The 23783-nt window shown below is 43.0% G+C and overlaps 2 protein-coding genes across 2 annotated transcripts in view; one reads left to right on the top strand and one right to left on the bottom strand.

Moving 5' to 3' along the window:
* Positions 1-1535: 1535 nt before the first annotated feature.
* Positions 1536-9656, top strand: LOC121577617 (potassium voltage-gated channel subfamily C member 4-like). Its single transcript, XM_041891355.2, has 3 exons — positions 1536-2291; positions 8243-9113; positions 9214-9656. Exons 1-2 carry the CDS (start codon positions 1707-1709, stop codon positions 9089-9091), a joined length of 1434 nt encoding a protein of 477 aa, XP_041747289.1. The 5' UTR covers positions 1536-1706; the 3' UTR covers positions 9092-9113; positions 9214-9656.
* Positions 9657-11561: 1905 nt separating this feature from the next.
* Positions 11562-23783, bottom strand: part of LOC121578775 (sodium-dependent neutral amino acid transporter SLC6A17-like) — a 48640-nt gene continuing 36418 nt past the window's right edge. The window contains 10 exon segments of the mRNA XM_041893158.1: positions 11562-11571; positions 15413-15654; positions 15794-15956; positions 16186-16348; positions 17483-17551; positions 17554-17671; positions 20189-20381; positions 21840-22081; positions 22256-22366; positions 22776-22957. Coding sequence (XP_041749092.1) covers positions 11562-11571; positions 15413-15654; positions 15794-15956; positions 16186-16348; positions 17483-17551; positions 17554-17671; positions 20189-20381; positions 21840-22081; positions 22256-22366; positions 22776-22957 — 1493 coding nt within the window.

Raw genomic sequence — 23783 nt, 5'->3', positions numbered from 1 at the left:
GCTGCCAAAGGTGCTTCAACAAGGTACTGAGTAAAGGGTCTGAATACTTATGTAAATGTAGTATTTCAGTTGTTTTGTTTTATACGTTTGCAAAAAAATCTACAAACCTGTGTTTGCTTTGTCAATATTGGGTATTGTGTGTAGATTGAAGAAAAAAAAACAATTTCATCAATTTTAGAATAAGGCTGTAACGTAACAAAATATGGAAAAAGTGAAGGGGTCTGAATACTTTCCGACTGCACTGTACATCCCGGAGAACAGTTGAAAGGTTTTAGATTGCTGTTTAGGTTTTGGGGAATCTTATTGTCTAAATAGCTTGTAAACCTCTAAATGGTTTCATGGTTACCCTCTTTACATTTGTAATATTGACTTATTTGTAATATCTACGGAAACATCGTTTTTCATTTTTTTTAAATAATTGTTTGTTTTAAATATGTGAATAAAGTGCAAAAGTGTTGGTTATTATACAGCTTTTATGTCATACTTTCTCTGACTATTTCTCTTGGAAACACACTAGAGGGCAGTGTCATGTCCCTTACACAGCAGGATGACACGAGGAGGTCATTAGCCCAATAGATACTGCTTTACATTTGCACTTGGGGCTGAACCAAGTCAATGTTGAGGATCAAAGAATGTGAAGAGTTAGTTAACCATTTACACTTCAATTAATTTTCTATTAGTTAATCCTTACAGTAAAGGTGACAGTGACCGCAGTTGTTCACTGATGGAGAAACTGTCTTAAAACTGTCTCACATATTGTGAGGTTGTTCTTTGCCACAGATTTGTGTTTGGATGTCTTACCTATTTTGAAATCTATTGATATAAACGTTAAGATGTAAAGAAACTTAGCAATAGGCTAAAATTAAGCTGTACCCCTAACCAGCCTGGTTTCATAGACTAGACGTAACATACTAAATGAATGATATGTACTCAAGTTAGTATGTTATGTTTGGTATGGTTACATAAGACAGATGGTTACTTAAGGCAAAAAGAAAAGTAGGGTGGTTAGTCAGGGTGGGTGTATAACACGAACGTCTAGCAACCCAAAGGTTGCGAGTTTGAATCTCATCCCCTAACCTTAACTCTTTTAGCTAACCCTAATCCTAGCCCTGACCTTAACCCTTTAACCTAACTCCTAACCCTAACCCCTAGCCTAGCTAACATTAGCCAGCTAGCTAACTTTAGCCACCTAGTTGGAATTCGCAACATATCATACATTTAGCAAAATCGTAACATATTGAACATTCGTAACGTATTGTACGTTTTACAAATTCGTAACATATAATACACATTTTTGATTCGTAAAATATCATATGAAATGGGTGATGGACATCCACAAATTAATACATACCATACGAAATGTAACATATCATACTAAATGGAGTATCTCGGATTTACTTACAGAATAATACGAAATGCTCGGAGACCAGGTTGCCCTAACTGACAGAAGTGGACAAAAACTTTGGAATGCAGAAAGGGTGCGGCCTACAGGGAGGGACTGCTCTGAAGCAATAAAGAGAAGGAAAGACCATGATTTCTTCCCAAACTGAACTACCAAAGGAGAGAGATGATAGCCTGCCTTAATGCTGTTTTTCTTTACCCCTGGGCCTGAGAAACCTTTTAAATCTCTTCAAAAAATTTTGCCACAGATGAGGACCGTAGGCTAAACAACATTCCTGGAAGTGCTATTCTCTCCACTCCAAGTCATGATCAGCTCAATGTGTGTGTCCTCTCAGGGCCATACTTCAGCCCATGACAGGACGTCGTCGAAAACATGTCTAAGGGAAGACTGGGACAAAAAAGGGGATGTCACAAAAAAGGTTGTGATCAACGTTGGTGGCATGCGTCATGAAACTTACATGGGCACTCTCAAGAGCTTGCCTGGTACCCGTTTGGCTAAACTGATGGACCATGACCCCAGTGGTGACCCTGAAATATTCTTTGACAGACATCCAGGTGTTTTCTCCAATGTTCTGAATTACTACAGAACCGGTAAGCTTCACTGTCCAAAAGATGTCTGCGGTCCCCTTTTTGAAGAGGAGTTGGCTTTTTGGGGGGTCGACGAGGCGGACGTGGAACCTTGTTGCTGGTTAACATTCTGCCAACATAGGGATGCCGAAGAGGCCCTTGCAGCGTTCGGGTCATCTGACTCAAATGTGCACCACAATGAAGAGTTTCCAGAGCCATTCGATATTGAGGACAACCCAGATAATTCTCAGAGCTGCTTCAAAAGGTGGAAACCGAAAATATGGGCTTTATTTGATGACCCGTTCTCGTCTAAGGCTGCCAAGGTTTGTATTCTTTATTCTCTCCCAATGAAAAAAAAAATAGTAGTTTTGATAGGGACTGAATCAGGCTAGTCAGTGTGAGGCTGGCAATTCCCTCTGGGCATTCCTACCATGCTGTGGAGAAGGTGGTGTGGTAGCAGGCTGGCTCTGTTTACTGCAGTTAAAAACCATATGGCTTTTCCATAAACCAAACAGCTCTAATGACTGTCCAGAGCAGGCAGCAGGCATAGAAACGGATCACAGCATTGAAACAGAGTCACTAATTTTAAAGAAAAATAAACACTTGCAATGGCTTGGAGAAGCATGTGGAAGCAGCTCTGAAAGCCTGAAGCATGTCTGATATATCACACCCCTTTAAAGGCTGTGGCTGTGAATATTGAGTTTTGCCCCTGCTCTGCCCCTCTGGAAACCGCTTTCTCAAAGTTATGGATCCGGATCATGTTCTGCGCATGTGTTATTTTACGCAAACATTTTTTCCTATGTAGTTGCAGCTCACTTGCCACCAGTCCCTTCACATTTCTCTCATTACTCACCCTCTTCTGAACCATGATGATGTAGTCTATGTCACTACCTCATATTTCTGAACAGCTGAAATAAAAACCTTGCGGTGATTTGAACGAACATTCAAGGCCATTATGAAGGCTACAACCTTCTCTGTCTGTTGGAATGGATATTGCAGTTCCACAAGCAGGACAGCGTACATACATGTTGCATTGGAGCAAAAACGATCTGCGTTTTGTGAGATGATGTAGGCTAATCTTTGTAGTTGCTGCCATATCGTTGCCACTGGCCAGAGTTGCTGAAATAGAACTTTGACTGCCTGTCCGCCTCCTGCTTAGCCAATGTTTGCAATGATGATTAAAAGATAACATTAAATCACTAATTAGACTGTAGCTCTGTGTCTTGCTTGTGTTTGATATGCTGCCTAAATAGCTGCATGTAACTCCCCACTTGAGATTTGCCTTGGGGCAAAAAACTATCTGCAAGTTTGTACGAACATGTTTAATCGTCTTTTGTGTACAATATGTAAATAGCTGCATGTAGCCTAATTCCCCTCCTGAAAAAATAACATGAAATCATGCATATGCTTAATAGCCTACTGAGGCATGGAATGCAATAAATAGTTGGAACATGTCAACCATGCCCTTTGTGTTCAACATAAGATTTGTAGGCTACACCCCAGGCAAAGGTGTTCAAGGAGGGGGAAGCGGCAGCGGAGCACTGGGCAGCAGCTACTGTAAAAAAATGCGCAGAAATCTCCATGTCTTTAGCCATGGCAAATCAGGTTCCCAAAAAATCCGGAACCGCAGCCACTCCATTAATTAAATGGAAAATGCCGGAGACCACAAGAACAAAATCAAATCAAATCAAACATATTTCTATAGTACATTTCATTGCTGCCTTGCAGCAACACAATGCACTTCACAAATAAAAATAGAAAACAAAAAGGAATAAGAGATAAATAAAAGTAATCACAGACAATAAAGGGCAATAAAAACGAGTACAAAAGGTAGAAGTATAAACCACATTTTACAAATAAGTAAAGGCTAAAAGGTGTGTGCAAAAATAAATTAAAAATCCACTGTTTCTACTACCTCAGATTCTCAGGTAGGCTGTTCCATAGGCTAGGACTGTAATCATAAAAGCAGCTTCACCAGAATTGAAGCTTCAGGGTGAATCTAAATTCTATCTTCTTGATATCTTACATACGTTTTCCTTTCCTCCTTCTTAAAACAGAGAAGATTAGAGTGCAGGAACTTCAGATCTTCTGCTCCGATGTGCTTTGATAAGGAGATGGGCAGAGAAGATGTGAGGAATAAAAAAGTCCATTGAGATTCACCCTCAGAGTCCCTTGAATCTATGCAGCCTACTCAATCACTTTTTATAGCTACTGTTTACAGGCCTCCTGGGCCATATACAGCGTTCCTCTCTGAGTTTCCTGAATTCCTATCAGACCTTGTAGTCATAGCAGATCATATTCTAATTTTTGGTGATTTTAATATTCACATGGAGAAGTCCACAGACCCACTCCAAAAGTCTTTCGGAGCCATTATCGACTCAGTGGGTTTTGTCCAACATGTCTCTGGACCTACTCACTGCCACAGTCATACTCTGGACCTAGTTTTGTCCCATGGAATAAATGTTGTAGATCTTAATGTTTTTCCACAAAATCCTGGACTATCGGACCACCATTTTATTAAATTTGCAATCGCAACAAATAATCTGCTCAGACCCCAACCAAGGAGCATCAAAAGTCGTGCTATAAATTCTCAAACAACACAAAAATTCATTGATGCCCTTCCAGACTCCTTCTGCCTACCCAAGGACGTCAGAGGACAAAAATCAGTTAACCACTTAACTGAGGAACTCAATTTAACCTTGCGCAATACCCTAGATGCAGTTGCACCCCTAAAAACGAAAAACATTTGTCATAAGAAACTAGCTCCCTGGTATACAGAAAATACCCGAGCTTTGAAGCAAGCTTCCAGGAAATTGGAACGGAAATGGCGCCACACCAAACTGGAAGTCTTCCGACTAGCTTGGAAAGACAGTACCGTGCAGTACCGAAGAGCCCTCACTGCTGCTCGATCATCCTACTTTTCCAACTTAATTGAGGAAAATAAGAACAATCCAAAATTTCTTTTTGATACTGTTGCAAAGCTAACTAAAAAGCAGCATTCCCCAAGAGAGGATGGCTTTCACTTCAGCAGTGATAAATTCATGAACTTCTTTGAGGAAAAGATCATGACCATTAGAAAGCAAATTACGGACTCCTCTTTGAATCTGCGTATTCCTCCAGGGCTTAGCTGTCCTGGATCTGCACAGACTCTGCGAGGGCCTGGGATCGGGAGAGACACTTAAGTGTTTTAGTACTATATCTCTTGACACAATGATGAAAATAATCATGGCCTCTAAACCTTCAAGCTGCATACTGGATCCTATTCCTACTAAACTGCTGAAGGAGCTGCTTCCTGTGCTTGGCCCTCCTATGTTGAACATAATAAACAGCTCTCTATCCACCGGATGTGTACCAAATTCACTAAAAGTGGCAGTGATAAAGCCTCTCTTGAAAAAGCCAAACCTTGACCCGGAAAATATAAAAAACTATCGGCCTATATCGAATCTTCCATTCCTCTCAAAAATTTTAGAAAAAGCTGTTGCGCAGCAACTCACTGCCTTTCTGAAGACAAACAATGTATACGAAATGCTTCAGTCTGGTTTTAGACCCCATCATAGCACTGAGACTGCACTTGTGAAGGTGGTAAATGACCTTTAATGGCGTCAGACCGAGGCTCTGCATCTGTCCTCGTGCTACTAGACCTTAGTGCTGCCTTTGACACCATCGATCACCACATTCTTTTGGAGAGACTGGAAACCCAAATTGGTCTACACGGACAAGTTCTGGCCTGGTTTAGATCCTACCTGTCGGAAAGATATCAGTTTGTCTCTGTGAATGGTCTGTCCTCCGACAAATCAACTGTACATTTCGGTGTTCCTCAAGGTTCCGTTTTAGGACCACTATTGTTTTCACTATATATTTTACCTCTTGGGGATGTTATTCGAAAACATAATGTTAACTTTCACTGCTATGCGGATGACACACAGCTGTACATTTCAATGAAACATGGTGAAGCCCCAAAATTGCCCTCGCTAGAAGCCTGTGTTTCAGACATAAGGAAGTGGATGGCTGAAAACTTTTTACTTTTAAACTCGGACAAAACAGAGATGCTTGTTCTAGGTCCCAAGAAACAAAGAGATCTTCTGTTAAATCTGACAATTCATCTAGATGGTTGTAAAGTCGTCTCAAATAAAACTGTGAAGGACCTCGGTGTTACTCTTGACCCTGATCTCTCTTTTGACGAACATATCAAGACTGTTTCAAGGACAGCTTTTTTCCATCTACGTAACATTGCAAAAATCAGAAATTTTCTGTCCAAAAATGATGCAGAAAAAGTAATCCATGCATTTGTTACTTCTAGGTTAGACTACTGCAATGCTCTATTTTCCGGCTACCCGGATAAAGCACTAAATAAACTTCAGTTAGTGCTAAATACGGCTGCTAGAATCCTGACTAGAACCAAGAAATTTGATCATATTACTCCAGTGCTAGCTTCCCTACACTGGCTTCCTGTTAAGGCAAGGGCTGATTTCAAGGTTTTACTGTTAACCTATAAAGCGTTACATGGGCTTGCTCCTACCTATCTTTCCGAGTTGGTCCTGCCGTACATACCAATACGTACGCTACGGTCACAAGACGCAGGCCTCCTAATTGTCCCTAGAATTTCTAAGCAAACAGCGGGAGGCAGGGCTTTCTCCTATAGATCTCCATTTTTATGGAACAGTCTGCCTACCCATGTGAGAGACGCAGACTCGGTCTCAACCTTTAAGTCTTTACTGAAGACTTATCTCTTCAGTAGGTCATATGATTGAGTGTAGTCTGGCCCAGGAGTGTGAAGGTGAACGGAAAGGCTAGAGCAACGAACAGCCCTTGCTGTCTCTGCCGGGCCGGTTCCCTCTCCACTGGGGGTTCTCTGCCTCTAACCCTGTTGCAGGGGCTGAGTCACTGGCTTGCTGGTGCTCTTTCATGCCGTCCCTGGGAGGGGTGCGTCACTTGAGTGGGTTGAGTTACTGACGTGATCTTCCTGTCTGGGTTGGCGCCCCCCTTGGTTTGTGCTGTGGTGGAGACCTCTGTGGGCTATACTCGGCCTTGTCTCAGGATTGTAAGTTGGTGGTTGGGGATATCCCTCTAGTGGTGCGGGGGCTGTGCTTTGGCGGAGTGGGTGGGGTTATATCCTTCCTGTTTGGCCCTGTCCGGGGTTTCTTCGGATGGGGCCACAGTGTCTCCGGGACCGCTCCTGTCTCAGCCTCCAGTATTTATGCTGCAGTAGTTTATGTGTCGGGGGGCTGGGGTTAGTTGGTTATACCTGGAGTACTTCTCCTGTCTTATCCAGTGTCCTGTGTGAATTTAAGTATGCTCTCTCTAATTCTCTCGTTCTCTCTTTCTCTCTGAGAACCTGAGCCCTAGGACCATACGTCAGGACTACCGGGCATGATGACACCTTGCTGTCCCCAGTCCGCCTGGCCTTGCTGCTATTCCAGTTTCAACTGTTCTGCCTGCGGCTACGAAACCCCTACCTGTCCCAGACCTGCTGTTTTCAACTCTTTAATGATCGGCTATGAAAAGCCAACTGAGAGACCTGAGCCCTAGGACCATACGTCGGGACTACCGGCCGTGGTGACTCCTTGCTGTCCCCAGTCCGCCTGGCCTTGCTGCTATTCCAGTTTCAACTGTTCTGCCTGCGGTTATGGAACCCCTACCTGTCCCAGACCTGCTGTTTTCAACTCTTAATGATCGGCTATGAAAAGCCAACTGAGATTTATTCCTGATTATTATTTGACCATGCTTGTCACTTATGAACATTTTTGAACATCTTGGCATGGTTCTGTTATAATCTCCACCCGGCACAGCCAGAAGAGGACTGGCCACCCCTCATAGCCTGGTTCCTCTCTAGGTTTCTTCCTAGGCTTTCGCCTTTCTAGGGAGTTTTTCCTAGCCACCGTGCTTCTACACCTGCATTACTAGCTGTTTGGGGTTTTAGGCTGGGTTTCTGTACAGCACTTCGAGATATTAGCTGATGTAAGAAGGGCTATATAAAATAAAATTGATTGATTGATTGATTGAATGGTTCAGTCATGTAACTCCCATTGAGTCATGTCACCCAAACGGAAGGTAATGTGGCTCCATATGAAACAGCGACCATGGGATTGAGCCAGTTTAGGAGACAGCACACAAGCCTAATAATCTCACCGACCAACAGCCTTTTTTATACAGTACCATTGTATATCCAACACGTCAATCAAACCGCAAAGACAAATAAATGAGTGTGTTGTTTGTGTCTTTAATCATTATGAGATGATCCACTCAGTCATATGATGCCTCTTGTCATTTGCAGGTCATTGCGTTTCTTTCCCTCTTCTTCATCCTCCTTTCCATCACAGCTTTCTGTCTGGAGACACATCAGAGCTTCCAAACGTTAGAGAACCGCACAGAGCTGGTCATAGATGGGAACCACACCGAAGAGGTGACGTACTATGAGATAGTGACCGAACCTGCTCTGACCGTGGTGGAGGGCGTCTGTGTGGTGTGGTTCATATTTGAGTTTCTGGTACGTTTCACCTGCTGCTCCAACATACTGGTGTTTGTGAAGAACATACTGAACATCATTGACTTTGTGGCCATCCTGCCCTTCTTCCTGGAGGTGGGGCTGAGTGGGAAAGCCCTGGGCTTCCTGCGTGTGCTGCGCTTTGTGAGGATCCTGAGGATCTTTAAGCTGATGCGCCACATGGTGGGCATCCGTGTGTTAGTCTACACACTAAAGGCCAGTGTTCCAGAGTTCTGCCTCCTCGCTGTCCTCTTTGGAATTGGAATACTAATTTTCAGCACCCTGGAATTCTATGCAGAGCGAGTACATGGTGACCCTGAAGACCCAACTTTGGCTGCACACACCAATTTTAAGAACATCCCCATAAGCTTCTGGTGGGCGGTGGTTACCATGACAACCCTGGGCTATGGGGACATGTACCCGGAGACCTGTTTCGGCATGGTAATTGGAGCCCTGTGTGCTCTGGCAGGTATTCTGACCATAGCCATGCCTGTCCCAGTCATAGTCAATAACTTCCGCCTGTACTACTCCCTGGCCATGGCCCAACAAAAGCTCCCAAAGAAGAAGAAGAGGCAACACCTGCCCTGTCTGGAGCGCTTAGCCACCCATCCCCAAGAGCAGACAGAATTATGCCTGTAATCAGGGGTGCGGTCTTATTCAGGTATTTTATAATATTTGTATATTCATATTTGATTATATTAATATGCCTATTTTTGTTGCTCAGAAACCAAGCTCAATTTTTCTCTCTCTTTCCCTCTTAGAGTCCAACGTGCCTTTAATTGAATCCCAGCCTAAGTCTGACTATGAGACCCTGGAGGTAAAGACTGGATCCTGATTGTACCATTACACCGGATTGGGACATTATAGTTATGTTATACCATGAATAACATTATAACATGTTACATTTTATCATCTTTATAGCCCATCACATGGTATAACAATATTTGTTTGTGTGTATTCAAAGTACTACATATTATTGGTTTATTGGTTTATTCAGATCCCCATTAGCTTTTGCCGAAGCAGCAGCTATTCTTCCTGGGGTCCACACAAAAACATAAAACACGACAAGTAACAAAACACTGATATACTGATAGACAAGAAGAGTCACACAAATGTAAAATGATACGATATACAGTGAGTATACCAAACATCAGGAACACCTTCCTAATATTGAGTTGTCTGCTCTGGTGGACATTCCTGCAGTCAGCCTATGCCCTCCCAGGCCCACCCATGGCTTTGCCCCTGCCCAGTCATGTGAAATCCATAGATTAGGGCCTAATGAATTTATTTCAAATGACTGATTTACTGTAACTCAGTAAAATCGTTGATATTGTTGCATGTTGCATTAATATTTTTGTTCAGCTATACTCATTTATTTTACATGAATTTAGCATTGATTTAGACATGTTTTTTTCGATATGTGAAAGAATGAGCTGAAACAATGCAATTTTTGTAATTTTATCAGTACTTACCTGGTTACTTCTTATTCATGATTTGTTATGTTCTGTTTAGGTGAGAGTGTGAAATCACATTGATATTTAAAACAAAATGGATGATTTATCAGGGGAAATGGAAACACAGATGAAATGTATAATTTTTTATATAAAAACATTCAAACCTCTAACAATATTAACACTACAAATTAAAACATGCAATTATAGTTACTGTATATTCTATAGTTTTAAGTTTCTGTTAAGTAATTTTCTCATTATATGTCACAGTTGGGTTGAGAGCGTAATATCACCACAATATCTGTTTGTTATAATAATACACAACAGAGTAAAAACAAGTCTAATAAAAATGTCTAATGCCTGTGTTCTGATGTGTCCTCTTGCACAATCTTGTTGAAGGGTTGTACATGGGCTTCTGAGAAGCCATTTAGCTGTTCTCTGCCAAAACATCCGTTATGACGCCACAGTGAGGGAGGACAGCACCATTTCCTCTGCCAGAATAACAACAGCTCTGTTCAAATATGTGTCATCTGTTGGCCTCTCCAAGTGATTGCTTTACAAATCTGTACAAAGGGCGTATTTACATTGAATTGAAATGTGAATGAATTATGATCCTTGTGGACCATGACAATACTTTCCTCTGTGTACAGTATGTAGTACTTAATGAGAGTGAGGACATGTGTGAATGTGTTCTGCTGCAACCATGGTTATGTCCCAATGTGGGATATGTTGAGTGTCAAATGGCTGAACTGCGTAATGCTAGGAAGCCTTATGCTCCCATTTGTAAACAGAACAGCACAGTGTTCCAGGCCACCCAGACTACATGTATCTTATCTAGATATCTAGCTTGCCCTAAAAGTTAAACACAAATCACTTGACAGGTTGTTTATGGTTTATTTATCTTTTTGGTGATATCCAAAAAATATCTTTACTCTTTTCACATGTAGCTTCAATACTGTACAATCATAATGATGGAAGAGAGAGTAGGTTCTGGTTGTGTCTCCGATTCAATGTTCAAGTTGTGCTTGGTAAGGCCCTGCACCCACTTATTATCAGAAGGAAACTACAAACTCACTAACACACATTCATAGACACAAATACACATAACCACACTCACACACTCATATTATGTTGAGTCACTATAACACTTTAGCTACAAAGGGGCAGTTCCTAACCACAACTCATTTTCCCTACAGAGGTTTTAGCCTCCCATCCCTCTACTGTTGCTCCAGCAGATAATATAGTACAATAATGCTTTAACACAGACTGTACAGAAGCTTGGGCAAACATTGAGCATACCAATATGCAGACAACAAAACAGAAACATAACAATACTCTTTTGGAGTTTTCACCACATTCAATAGTAATTTCTTCCACATGAACTCTTATTAAAACAGTTCTGCAGTGTTAAGACATTTATATACTTCACAAGTTTTGCTCTATCTTTAGAATAATTTGATTATTATTTGTTGTAAAATCTTACAGACATAAGAATATTTACAAACTTTCAAAGTGAGGGATTTCAACATGGTACAATCATAAGAGGGACTGGCTCCAGGCCAATGACTAAAACAAATCTTGACTATAACTTCAAACAAAGACTGGTGACTGCATGGATATGCTTATCCATATGTTCTTATCTGGAGGGCCACGCCTCTCTATAAGCAGCTGAGAGAGGAACACATCAGAACCAGAGTGCTGCACATGCAGCTTGTCAGTGTTCGACAATACACGTTCACAAAACGAGGCTACATTGGGATCACACAAGGTTAACATACTGTACCCCCCTCCCATCTTCCCACTCCTTTTAAAGTCCCATAGTCATAGATAAGGTATACCAACTACAAAATAGAGAAATCTTCAAATATACAATAAAATATACACAGGATGAAAACATACAACTGGTCACCTTTACAGATAAAATCGTAATTAGTCTTTAAACATTATGCGCACCAACATACACAGATAGTATATTATACAGTAATATAAATATAGTCAATTTAATCATCAACACCATGCATGGCTTTGAACATTGTGATACAAATCTAAATAAAGGAATCCTCTTCAAAAAATAAAGTTAGCTAAATGGAATCATTTTGACTTCACAGCTAGCTGTAAATCAATTGATAAGAGTGACAGGCCAAGTGGGTCATGTTGCTTTATGGGTCATGTTGATTTTATATATATTTTCTTTTTTGGGGGGGGATTTTCTTCCTTCCCTGTCATTTCAGATTGTCAGGTGTGCTTTTTTTTTGTTACGGTAACAACGTACGGTAAAAGCTTTGCTATCTGTGTGATGAAGGTGTGTAAATACTTGTGGGAAAAGGTCTTGGCAGATATTAAACTAACACTGTATGCTTGTGTGAGTTCTCTATCTGGTTTTAATACTTCACTTCTGTAAGAGGGTTGAAATAGTCCAATGGAGAACTGTGCTCTTGGTTTAAATTAAGACACACTTACATGAAGCACTGCCGTTCTGCTCATGAGTATCAGTAAATAGAGATTTGAGGATCAACCATGGGAAGGTTTATATTCCTCAGTAAAATGGAGATTGCTTTACAATCAGACTTCGATCTGATTTGGTCAAAGCTCCTTAATCATCACATTTGCTGTAATACATTCCTATTTGTGCCTATACATACTACAATCTTTCTTGTGCTGATGAATTATTTGTAACAAGGTTATGTCAATACATTTTTATGTGCTTGGTAGTAATTTATTGCAAAAACTTCTCATAATATGAGATCATCAAAAACGTTTTGTGCCCGGGAGGGACTCCTTTTGTACTCTTCATCTGTGCTATTTATAATGACTGGACAAGTCCTCTTTCATCTTCTACATCAATAGCAGCACATTATACAGTGCGTTTCTTCCTGGATTTCTGCTCTGAAAGTGATGGTGATCTGTTAATTCCGCTCTATGGTGTATGTACAGAACGTAGTCGACATGCAGACTCTTTGGTGGAGGTACGGAAGTTTCTAAGACACTAGCTACTGTATGCGTGGCCTGAAGTATCACAATATATAACTCCTACATGATGAACAAGGACAGTATTGGCTTAAAGTACACAAGATACAGTAGGAGACTGACACTAGATGAGACAGTGGTGCTTATGTGAAGAGCATGAATGCTAGCAAATAGAAAATGAAGACAGTGTCACGCCCTGGCCTACAGAACTCTAGCTAGTTTGGTCAGGGTGTGAATATTCTAGATTAGTATTTCTATGTTGGCCGGTGTGGTTCCCAATCAGAGGCAGCTGTCGCTCGTTGTCTCTGATTGGGAATCATACTTAGGCAGCCTTTTGGCACTGTCTAGTTGTGGGTTCTTGTTCCGTGTAAGGTTTGTTGTGTTGTACCTTTGGACTTCACGTTTCGTTTCCTTTGTTGTTTTGTCGTGTGTTTATCGTTAATAAACATGTACGCATATCACGCTGCGCCTTGGTCCGACCCTTCTTTAAACGAACGTGACAGACAGTGTCTTTACAGCAGCCTTGCACATAGTCTTTCAAAATATACAGAGCCCTCTGGAGTTGGCACTGTAACCAATGCCAAACAATATTGTTCCTGCCTCTAAACACTTAGCTGAAACAGGTAGAGCATTGCAGCGAAAGGAGGTGTGTCAAGAGCAGTGGTCTGCTCAAGTGCTTCAGTGGCACACTAAATTACAAGGAAATGTTCTACATAAAATCTAGGGAAAGCATTACTACACTCTATTTGATATAGAGGACTGATATGGAGGACTGCAAAGCGTAAAAGGCTTCAAACCTGCCACAAATATATACATTGCATTCGGAAAGTATTCAGACTGTCACGATCGTCATAATGATTGGACCAAGGCGCAGCGTGATATGCGTACATCTCTTTAATAGTGTACTAGCAACACGATACAAAATACAAAACAACAAAACGAAACGTGAAGTCCTCGGTCATGAACACAAACCAACACGGAACAAGATCCCACAAAACACAAGTGCACAACAGGCTGCCTAAGTATGGTTCCCAATCAGAGACAACAAGCAACAGCTGATTCTCGTTGCCTCTGATTGAGAACCACCCCGGCCAACATAGAACCACATAACCTAGAACAGAACATAGAAAACGAAACATAGACACTACACAAAGAAACTAACACCCTGGCTCAACATACAAGAGTCCCCAGAGCCAGGGCGTGACACAGACCCTTTCACTTTTTCCACATTTCGTTACGTTACAGCCTTATTCTAAAATGTATTGAATAGTTTTTTCCCTCATCAAGCTTCACACAATACCCCCTAATGACAAAGCAAAAACAGGTTTTTATTTTTGCAAATGTATTAAAAATAAATAACAGAAATACCACATTTACATAAGTATTCAGACCCTTTACTCAGTACTTTGTTGAAGCACCTTCGGCAGCGATTACAGCCTTGAGTCTCCTTGGGTATGACGCTACAAGCTGGGCACGCCTGTATTTGGAGAGTTTCTCCCATTCTTCTCTGCAGATCCTCTCAAGCTCTGTCAGGTTGGATGGGGAGCATCGCTGCACAGCTATTTTCAGGTCTCTCCAGAGATGTTTAATTGGGTTCAAGTCCGGGCTCTGGCTGGGCCGCTCAAGGACATTCAGAGACTTGTCCCGAAGCCACTCCTGTGTTGTCTTGGCTGTGTGCTTAGGGTCGTTGTCCTGTTGGAAGGTGAACCTTCGCCCCAGTCTGAGGTTTTCATCAAGGATCTTTCTGTACTTTGCTCCGTTCATCTTTCCCTCGATTCTGAATAGTCTCCCAGTCCCTGCCGCTGAAAAACATCCCCACAGCATGATGCTGCCACCACCATGCTTCACCGTAGGGATGGTGCCAGGTTTCCTCCAGACGTGACGCTTGGCTATACTATAAATGCCTGATTGGTGGAGTGCTGCAGAGATGGTTGTCCTTCTGGAATGTTCTCCCATCTCCACAGAGGAACTCTGGAGCTCTGTAAGAGTGACCATCGGGTTCTTGGTCACCTCCCTGCCCAAGGCCCTTCTCCCCTGATTGCTCAGTTTGGCTGGGCAGCCAGCTCTAGGAAGAGTCTTGGTGGTTCCAAACTTCTTCCATTTAAGAATGATGGAGGCCACTGTATTCTTGGGGACCTTCAATGCTGCATACAATTTTTGGTACCCCTTCCCCAGATCTGTGCATTGACACAATCCTGTCTCGGAGCTCTACGGACAATTCCTTCGACCTCATGGCATGGTTTTTGCTCTGACATTAACTGTCAACTGTGGGACCTTATATAGACAGGTGTGTGCCTTTCCAAATCATGTCCAATCAATTTAATTTACCACAGGTGGACTCCAATCAAGTTGTAGAAACATCTCAAGGACGATCAATGGAAAGAGGATGCACCTGAGTTCAATTTCGAGTGTCATAGCAAAGGGTCTGAATACTTCTGTCTGTTTTTTTATTTTTATACATTTTCAAACATTTCGAAAAACCTTTTTTCGCTTTGTCATTATGGGGTATTGTGCGTAGATTGATGAGGACAGGGATGGGGACTTGGGCGAAGGTGTCTCTCCTGGGTTCTTGCCCAGGATGAAGCGTGTCTCGTCCACCTCCAGGTTGGAGATGTCCTTCATCATGCTCTTGCGGTAGGAGACGGACAGCTTGTTGGAGCCGTCAGACATCAGGTTGAAGTGGCGGGCGATGAAGACGATGGGGAGAGGAAGCATGGCCACCACGATGAGGGAGAAGCACATGGCCAATGCCCAGGGAGGGTAGCTCTGGAAACGCTCCTGAGCCTATAGAGAGAGAAACAAGGGACATAAGGTGAAAAAGAAATACTCCTGGTGCTGACTGCAAACTCTGTAACAAGGCTAGTACACAAAATGTCAAGTGTCTATATGAAACTTTTGACTGTTTTGCAACAGGTTGACTGACCAGTTCCTCCACCCATGCATTGTACCCTGGCGGGCTGATGGCCATCTCGATGACAGTAGCCATAATGAGAACGATGAGACAACAAGGGGAGACGTACTTCCACATGTAGAAATAGAAGGCATTGGGCCGGAAACCCAACATGTCCTCCAGGTCCTGCATAAACCTGACACACACATACAGGTGGGTTTAAAATAGGTCCAGCCAACTCCTTCAGTTTACAGTTTACAGTATTCACATTTTCCTTGACTCTTTCTCAATCTTCATCCTCTTATCCAACTTTCCTCTTAATTCATATAAAAACACACATTGCAATATCAGTGATGATCAGTGTGTTCACTTTACAAAGCTACCTCTGACACTATAGGGCTCTCTGAGGAGACGCCATCCTGTACCTCTTGGTGCCGTAGATCCAGGCCACTGACACATTCTCTAGGATGACCACGACAGTGAGTGGCAGACCAGCGGAGTAGTCATCAAACATGGTGACAAAGTAGTTCCCAGAGCGCTGGACGAAGAGCAGGCCACAGAAAAAGGCTATGATGCAGCAGCACACTGAAAATAGATAAACAGATAAAACGACACTTTATGGAACAACACAGACTATGAAAAGACACACACACAGGCACACACACGCATACGCACATTGTAATGTTGTAATATTGTTGTATTGTGGTATTAGACACAGTGGTGTAAAGTACTTACTGTAAGTACAAATACTTTAAAGTACTACTTAAGTAGTTTTTTGGGGGTATCTGTACTTTACTTTACTATTTATATTTCTGACAACTTTTACTTTTACTTCACTACATTCCTAAAGAAAATAATGTAATTTTACTCCATACATTTTCCCTGACACCCAAAAGTACTCATTACATTTTGAATGCTTAGTTGGAAAGAACATTTTTCCAATTCACGCACTTATCAAGAGAACATCCCTGGTCATCCCTACTGCCTCTGATCTGGCGGACTCACACATGTTTCATTCGTAAATGATGTCTGAGTGTCAGAGTGTGCCCCTTAATATAAGGAATTAGAAATGATTAATACTTTTACTTTTGATACTTAAGTATATTTTAGCAATTACATTTATTTTTGATACTTAAGAATATTTAAAACCAAGTACTTTTAGACTTTTACTCAAGTAGTATTTTACTGGGTGACTTTCACTTTTACTTTTACTCAAGTATAACAATTGGGTACTTTTTCCACCAATGATTATACATTTTGTATTGTAGATATGTAGTGGTTGAGAGAATGCCAAGAGTGTGCAAAGCTGTCATCAAGGCAAAGGGTGGCTACTTTAAAGAATCTAAAATATATTTTGATTTGTTTAACACTTTTTTGGTTAATACCTGATTCCATATGTATTATTTCATAGTTTTGATGTCTTCACTATTATTCTACAATGTAGAAAATAGTAAAAATAAAGAAAATCCCTTGAATGAGTAGGTGTGTCCAAACTTTGGACTGGTAGTGTATGTATGCAACATTGCTTTTATTGCTATTACTTTGTAATCAGCCCTGAAAGGACTACAACAATAGTATAAAAAAGTAGTCATCCTTAAAAATCTCAGAATTTGTGAGTCTTACCTAGTTCCCCACTCTGTCTTGGTGAAAAGTGCTGAATTTGTGTAAGAAACTATGATAGAGGAGAATGGGAGAGCCACAGTGGATTTTAGGGCTGAGCTGTGAAGAGCTCCTTCTGGACCTTGTAGGTGTCAAGGACGGGCATGGTGATGCCTGTCATGGTGCCGATCAACTGCCCAGGCCCAGGTTGATGAGCATGAAGAAGAACATGACGGACCAGAAGGGAGAGGCCGGGAAATGAGTCATGGCCTCTGTGAAGGCAATGAAGGCCAATCCTGTACCCTGCACTGACTGCAGAGAGAGAGGGATGGATAGAGAGAAAGAGAAAAAAAGAGTGAAGGAGAGAGGGAGCAAAGGAGGACCAAGAGATTGTGATAGAGAGAGGGAGAGGGGACAGAAGAGCCAAGAAGGAGTTTAGTTAAAACTAAAGCAGGAAGCACCAGTGACTCGGTCAATAAAGAAGTGGTCAGATGACGCAGATGCTAAGCTACAGGACTGTTTTGCTAGCACAGACTGGAATATGTTTCGGGATTCTTCCGATGGCATTAAGGAGTACACCACATCAGTCACTGGCTTCATCAATAAGTGCATCGATGACGTCGTCCCCACAGTGACTGTACGTACATACCCCAACCAGAAGCCATGGATTACAGGCAACATCCACACTGAGCTAAAGGGTAGAGCTGCCGCTTTCAGGGAGAGGGACTCTAACCCGGACGCTTATAAGAAATCCCGCTATGCCCTTCGACGAACCATCAAACAGGCAAAGCGTCAATACAGGACTAAGATTGAATCGTACAACACCGGCTCCGACGCGCGTCGGATGTGGCAGGGCCTGCAAACTATTACAGACCACAAAGGGAAGCACAGCCGCGAGCTGCCCAGTGACACAAACCTACCAGACGAGCTAAATTACTTCTATGCTCGCTTCGAGGCAAGCAACACTGAAGCATGCATGAGAGCATCAGCTGTTCTGGACGACTGTGTGATCACGCTCTCCGTAGCCGATGTGAGTAAGACCTTCAAACAGGTCAACATTCACAAGGCCGCAGGGCCAGGCGGATTACCAGGACGTGTACTCCGAGCATGTGCTGACCAACTGGCAAGTGTCTTCCCTGACATTTTCAACCTGTCCTTGACTGAGTCTGTAATACCAACATGTTTCAAGCAGACCACCATAGTCCCTGTGCCCAACAACACTAAATGTAACCTGCCTAAATGACTACAGACCCGTAGAACTCACGTCTGTAGCCATGAAGTGCTTTGAAATGGTGGTCATGGCTCACATCAACACCATTATCCCAGAAATCGTAGACCCACTCCAATTTGCATATCACCCCAACAGATCCACAGATGATGCAATCTCTATTGCACTCCACACTGCCCTTTCCCACCTTGACAAAAGGAACACCTACGTGAGAATGCTATTCATTGACTACAGCTCAGCGTTCAACACCATAGTGCCCTCAAAGCTCATCACTAAGCTAAGGACCCTGGGACTAAACACCTCCCTCTGCAACTATATCCTGGACTTCCTGACGGGCCGCCCCAGGTGGAAAGGGTAGGTAACAACACATCTGCCACGCTGATCCTCAACACAGGGGCCCTTCAGGGGTATGTGCTCAGTCCCCTCCTGTACTCCCTGTTCACCAATGACTGCATGGCCAGGCACGACCCCAACACCATCATTAAGTTTGCCGACGACACAACAGTGGTAGGCCTGATCACCGACAACGATGAGACAGCCTATAGGGAGGAGGTCAGAGACCTGGTTGTGTGGTGCCAGTATAACAACCTCTCCCTCAACGTGATCAAGACAAAGAAGATGATTGTGGACTACAGGAAAAGGAGGACCGAGCACGCCCCCATTCTCATCGACGGGGCTGTAGTGGAGCAGGTTGAGAGCTTCAAGTTCCTTGGTGTCCACATCACCAACAAACTATCATGGTCCAAACACACCAAGACAGTCGTAAAGAGGGCACGACAAAGCCTATTCCCCATCAGGAGACAGAAAAGATTTGGCATGGGTCCTCAGATCCTCAAAAAGTTCTACAGCTGCACCATCGAGAGCATCATGACTGGTTGCATCACTGCCTGGTATGGCTACTGATCGGCCTCCGACCGCAAGGCACTACAGAGGGCAGTGCGTACGGCCCAGTACATCACTGGGGCCAAGCTTCCTGCCATCCAGGACCTCTATACCAGGCGGTGTCAGAGGAAGGCCCTAAAAATTGTCAAAGACTCCAGCCACCCTAGTCATACACTGTTCTCTCTGCTACCGCATGGTAAGCGGTACCGGAGCGCCAAGTCTAGGTCCATAAGACTCCTGAACAACTAATCAAATGGCTACCCGGACGCTGCTGCTACTCTCTGTTTATTATCTATGCATAGTCACTTTAACTCTACGTACATGTACATATTACCTCAATTACCTCAGCTAACCTGTGCCCCCGCACATTGACTCTGTACCGGTACCCCCTGTATAAAGCCTAGCTGCTGTTATTTTACTGCTGCTCTTTAATTATTTGTTATTTCTTTGTATTTGTTATTTAATTTTTTACTTATCTATTTTTTACATAACACTTATTTTTCTTAAAACTGCATTGTTGGTTAAGGGCTTGTAAGCATTTCACCGTAAGGTCTACATCTGTTGTATTCGGCGCATGTGACAAATACAATTAGATTTGATTTGATTTATAAGGATGACTAGAAAAAGCCTAATTGGTTTGGTGTTGTGAAGATGGATTATATTCAGACCCAGTTTCGGTGATGTAGAGCTCAAAGCCCAGACAAACAGACCCACTGTACCTTGTTGAGCTCATCCTCCAGGACACAGGGGTCCAGGCCCAGCTCGGCGAAGCTGCCCTCCTTCACAGTCTTGATGACGCCGTATATCTCAGCGTAATCTACGGTGGACAGCTGGGAGAAGTTCACGTGTGACGGAATGAGGTCATGACTCAGCACGTTAGAGTTCAGGTAGCCAAGGATCTTCTCTGCATTCCTGAAAACACCACAGGGAAACATGTTAGAGCACAAGATGAAACGTACTGCAAAAGTCCTGACTCTGATCACAGAGAGGGCATGATAAAAAATGTATGGCGTGAGCAAAGAGTCATTTCATTCTGGATTAGACAGCTTAAATTCCCTCCACTATCACTAGGAGAGAGTGGGGTAAATTGAGCCATTTTTTACATTCAGCATCACTCCGTCAAAGGAAATATAGTTTTCTTTCTAACCAAGATACCTACATATATTTTAAGATGTTGTGTATCCCTGGAAATAATCAGAATTCATGTAAACATAACAGTTTTGAAAACATAGCTTGTCCAAAAAAAGTGGTCTCTTGGCAGAATCTATCCCGGGTATTGGGTAAATTGAGCATAGGGACAAGGTAAATTGAGCAGACTTGGGGTAAGTGGGTGATGCTGTCCTGTGACAGTGTGTGATGGTGCTGGTTGGTCAAAGTTTAATTCAAGGAATGGGGGGGGTGTGGTATATTGAATAACTTAAATGCATAGATTCTCTGTTCAATATCACTTACCCTTCCATTTATTGACCACTTGTCTGGGACAGGGATATTGTTTGGATGTGCCAATTCGTAGGTAAGTTCTCTGCATTTGAGGCTACTAAGCCCATGAAACTGGTCTGCAAGATTCTTGATATGTTTAGCAAGCTCAGACTCCATGTCATCAGATAATACTTTGTGTGCCTCTGCTACTCTATCACAGCCACTCTTTTGCACAGGTACAGGTATCGTTTTCTTTTTTGTCAATGTACCTCTTTGGTGTCATTCAGTCAATTTTTTCATCCCTTGCTCCTGCTCGAATGGACTTCTTCCTTTCTCTCACTTCCTTGGCTGCTCTCTCAAGAACCTCAAGGGGGGCTAGACCCCTGCCCTTTTTATGTCTGTATGCACAGGGCATGATGATGTCTTGTCTGTAACAATAAACATGCACTTGAGTTCATACGCATGACTGCAAAAATAATATCAGTTTTATGTATAAAACGGACAAAATGTAATCATTGTTTGTATGGGGTATGGTGGCCATTGGCTCTACTTACCCCAATGCAAACATTTGGACTATATTAACTCACACATCTACACTTTCATGCTAGGTTTAGGACCTCATGTTGTAGCTTATAAAGACCCCAACTGATGTATAAAACAATCTTAAAATGATCTACTTTGGTTTAGATAAAAGCATCATGAAACTTAGAACACAATACATTCATTTGACTTTGTGAAAATCAGTTTTCAGTTTTTTGGACCTAACTTTTTCCATGTGGTTTCTTCATTCACAGACTCCATGAAATGATGACCTCCTCCAAAATATTTGGTCACATGATTAATTTTATGTATGGTTTCCTAGAAACAAGGCTGGCTCAACTTACCCCTTTGGCTCAACTTACCCCACTCTCCCCTACTAGATGGCCGATAGGGCAGTTGATTTGAACTCACTCTATGACACACTTCTCGTTCATAAGGTTTGCCTTGAAGCCCAGCACAGCGAACACCACCAGAGTAGCCAGGATGGAGGTGACAAAGTTGATAATGGAGACGAGCACGGCGTCAAAGTGGCAGTTGTTGTCTATCTTGTTGTAGCTGGAGAAGGTGATGACTCCACCGAAGCACAGGCCAAGGGCAAAAAACACCTGTGTGGCTGCCTCCCTCCAAACCTGGGGCTCCAGCATCTTCTCCAGCTTGAACACACAATAACACATTGACTGACTAGTTGGTTTTAATTATTAGAAATGTTTATAAATTATATAGGGGTAGTAGCTGTCTTTTCCCATAAATGACAGCATGCAACTGCAATGGAAGCTTCTCTGTGCATGCATGCGCGCATGTGTATAACGGCCTTCTCTGAATCTCACCTTGGGAGTGAACATGTGTGCGATGCCATCAACAGCGCCCTTCAACAGCAAACCTCTCACCAGGAAACAGAAGAGCACCACGTAGGGGAACAGAGAGCTGAAGTACATCACCTGTCAGACCACAGGAAACAACATTCAGTCACACGTTCTGTATTATAGCTACACCATCCATGCCAGAGGAAGGAAGGACACCAGTTCAGCAGCACTCCAGTTCAGTAGAACTCCAGTTCAGTAGTGCAATTTTTAGTCATGTCATGTTCTTTAAAAAGTGTGGACCTGTCATATATCTTCCCTACACTCTTTTGACTCTCCCCCCATGCCCCCTGCCCGTCTCCCCAGGCATCCTGCCCCTCTCCCCCACACCCCTCTCCCCCACGTCCCCTGCCCCTCTTCCCGACGCCCCCTGCCCCTCTCCCCACACCCAGTTTCCCTTTCCCCCCACACCCCCTGCCCCTCTCCCCCATCCTCCTTGCCCCTCTTCCCCACAAACCCTCCACTTTCTCCCCACAGCACTCCCTACCTTCCCGGAGGACGCGATACCTCTGATGACAGCCAGACAGACGATGATCCAGGCCACAAGCAGAGACAGGGTCATCTTGACGTTCAGGCCGCCGCTATCTGCGATGGTGCTGATGGTATTCAGGGTCTGGCGGTACCAAAAGTAGGTGGTGGCCGAGCTTTTCTCACACTCAGGCTCCATGACTGCAGAGGGGTGAGGGGGAGGAGGGTGGTCAGTGAGGGGGGAGGGAGAGAGAGAGGGAGGGTGAGAAGAGTGTTGGTTAAAAGGGAGGGAGGTCAGAGAGAATGAAAGAGAGGGAGAGAAAGGGGAGGGAGGTATGAGATAGGGGGAGTAAAGGGGGAGTAGAAGGGCGAAAGATAGAGAACAAGATAAATATAATAAGGGAGAGAATATTTACACAGGGACCAAATCCCCTCCCCCCTCTGGATTGGCTCTCCCAGACTGACATTAGTAAGGTAAACCAACCTGGAGTCAGGGGTAGACGTAACATAGTAAACGAAGATCTGGGACACTCCAATTAGTATGATATGTTACGTTTGGTATGGTATGTATTAATTTGTGGATGCCCATCATCCATTTCGTATGATATGTTACAAATTACAATTCGTATGATATGTTACGTATTGCAATTCGTACAATATGTTACGAATTTGCAATTCATATGATATGTTATGAATTTCAATTTGTTGTGGCTAACGTTAGCTGGATGGCTAGGTGGCTAATGCTAATGTTAGCTAGGTGGCTAACGTTAGCTAGGGGTTAGGGGTTAAGGTTAGGGTTAAGGCTAAGAGTTAGGTTAAAGGGTTAAGAGTTAGGGTTAGGCTTAGTTAACATGCTAAGTAGTTGCAAAGTAGCTAAAAAGTAGTCAGTAGTTGCAAATTTGCTAATTAGCTAAAATGGTAAAGTTGTCCAAGATGAGATTCGAAGACGCAACCTTTGGTTTGCTAGACATTAGCGTTATACGCCTACCCATCCACCCTGACCAACCACCCTCCTTTCATTTTTTCC

Source organism: Coregonus clupeaformis, chromosome 12 (genome assembly GCF_020615455.1).
Source record: "Coregonus clupeaformis isolate EN_2021a chromosome 12, ASM2061545v1, whole genome shotgun sequence".
Taxonomy (NCBI): Eukaryota; Metazoa; Chordata; class Actinopteri; order Salmoniformes; family Salmonidae; genus Coregonus; species Coregonus clupeaformis.
Note: the sequence above shows the minus strand (reverse complement) of the source record. Positions and strands in the feature narration are given on the sequence as shown.

Coding starts and splice junctions, on each gene's coding strand:
- LOC121577617 (XM_041891355.2), top strand. CDS start 1,707: ATGATCAGCTCAATGTGTGTGTCCTCTCAGGGCCATACTTCAGCCCAT. Junction 2,292..8,242: donor TCTCGTCTAAGGCTGCCAAG/GTTTGTATTCTT, acceptor TGTCATTTGCAG/GTCATTGCGTTTCTTTCCCT.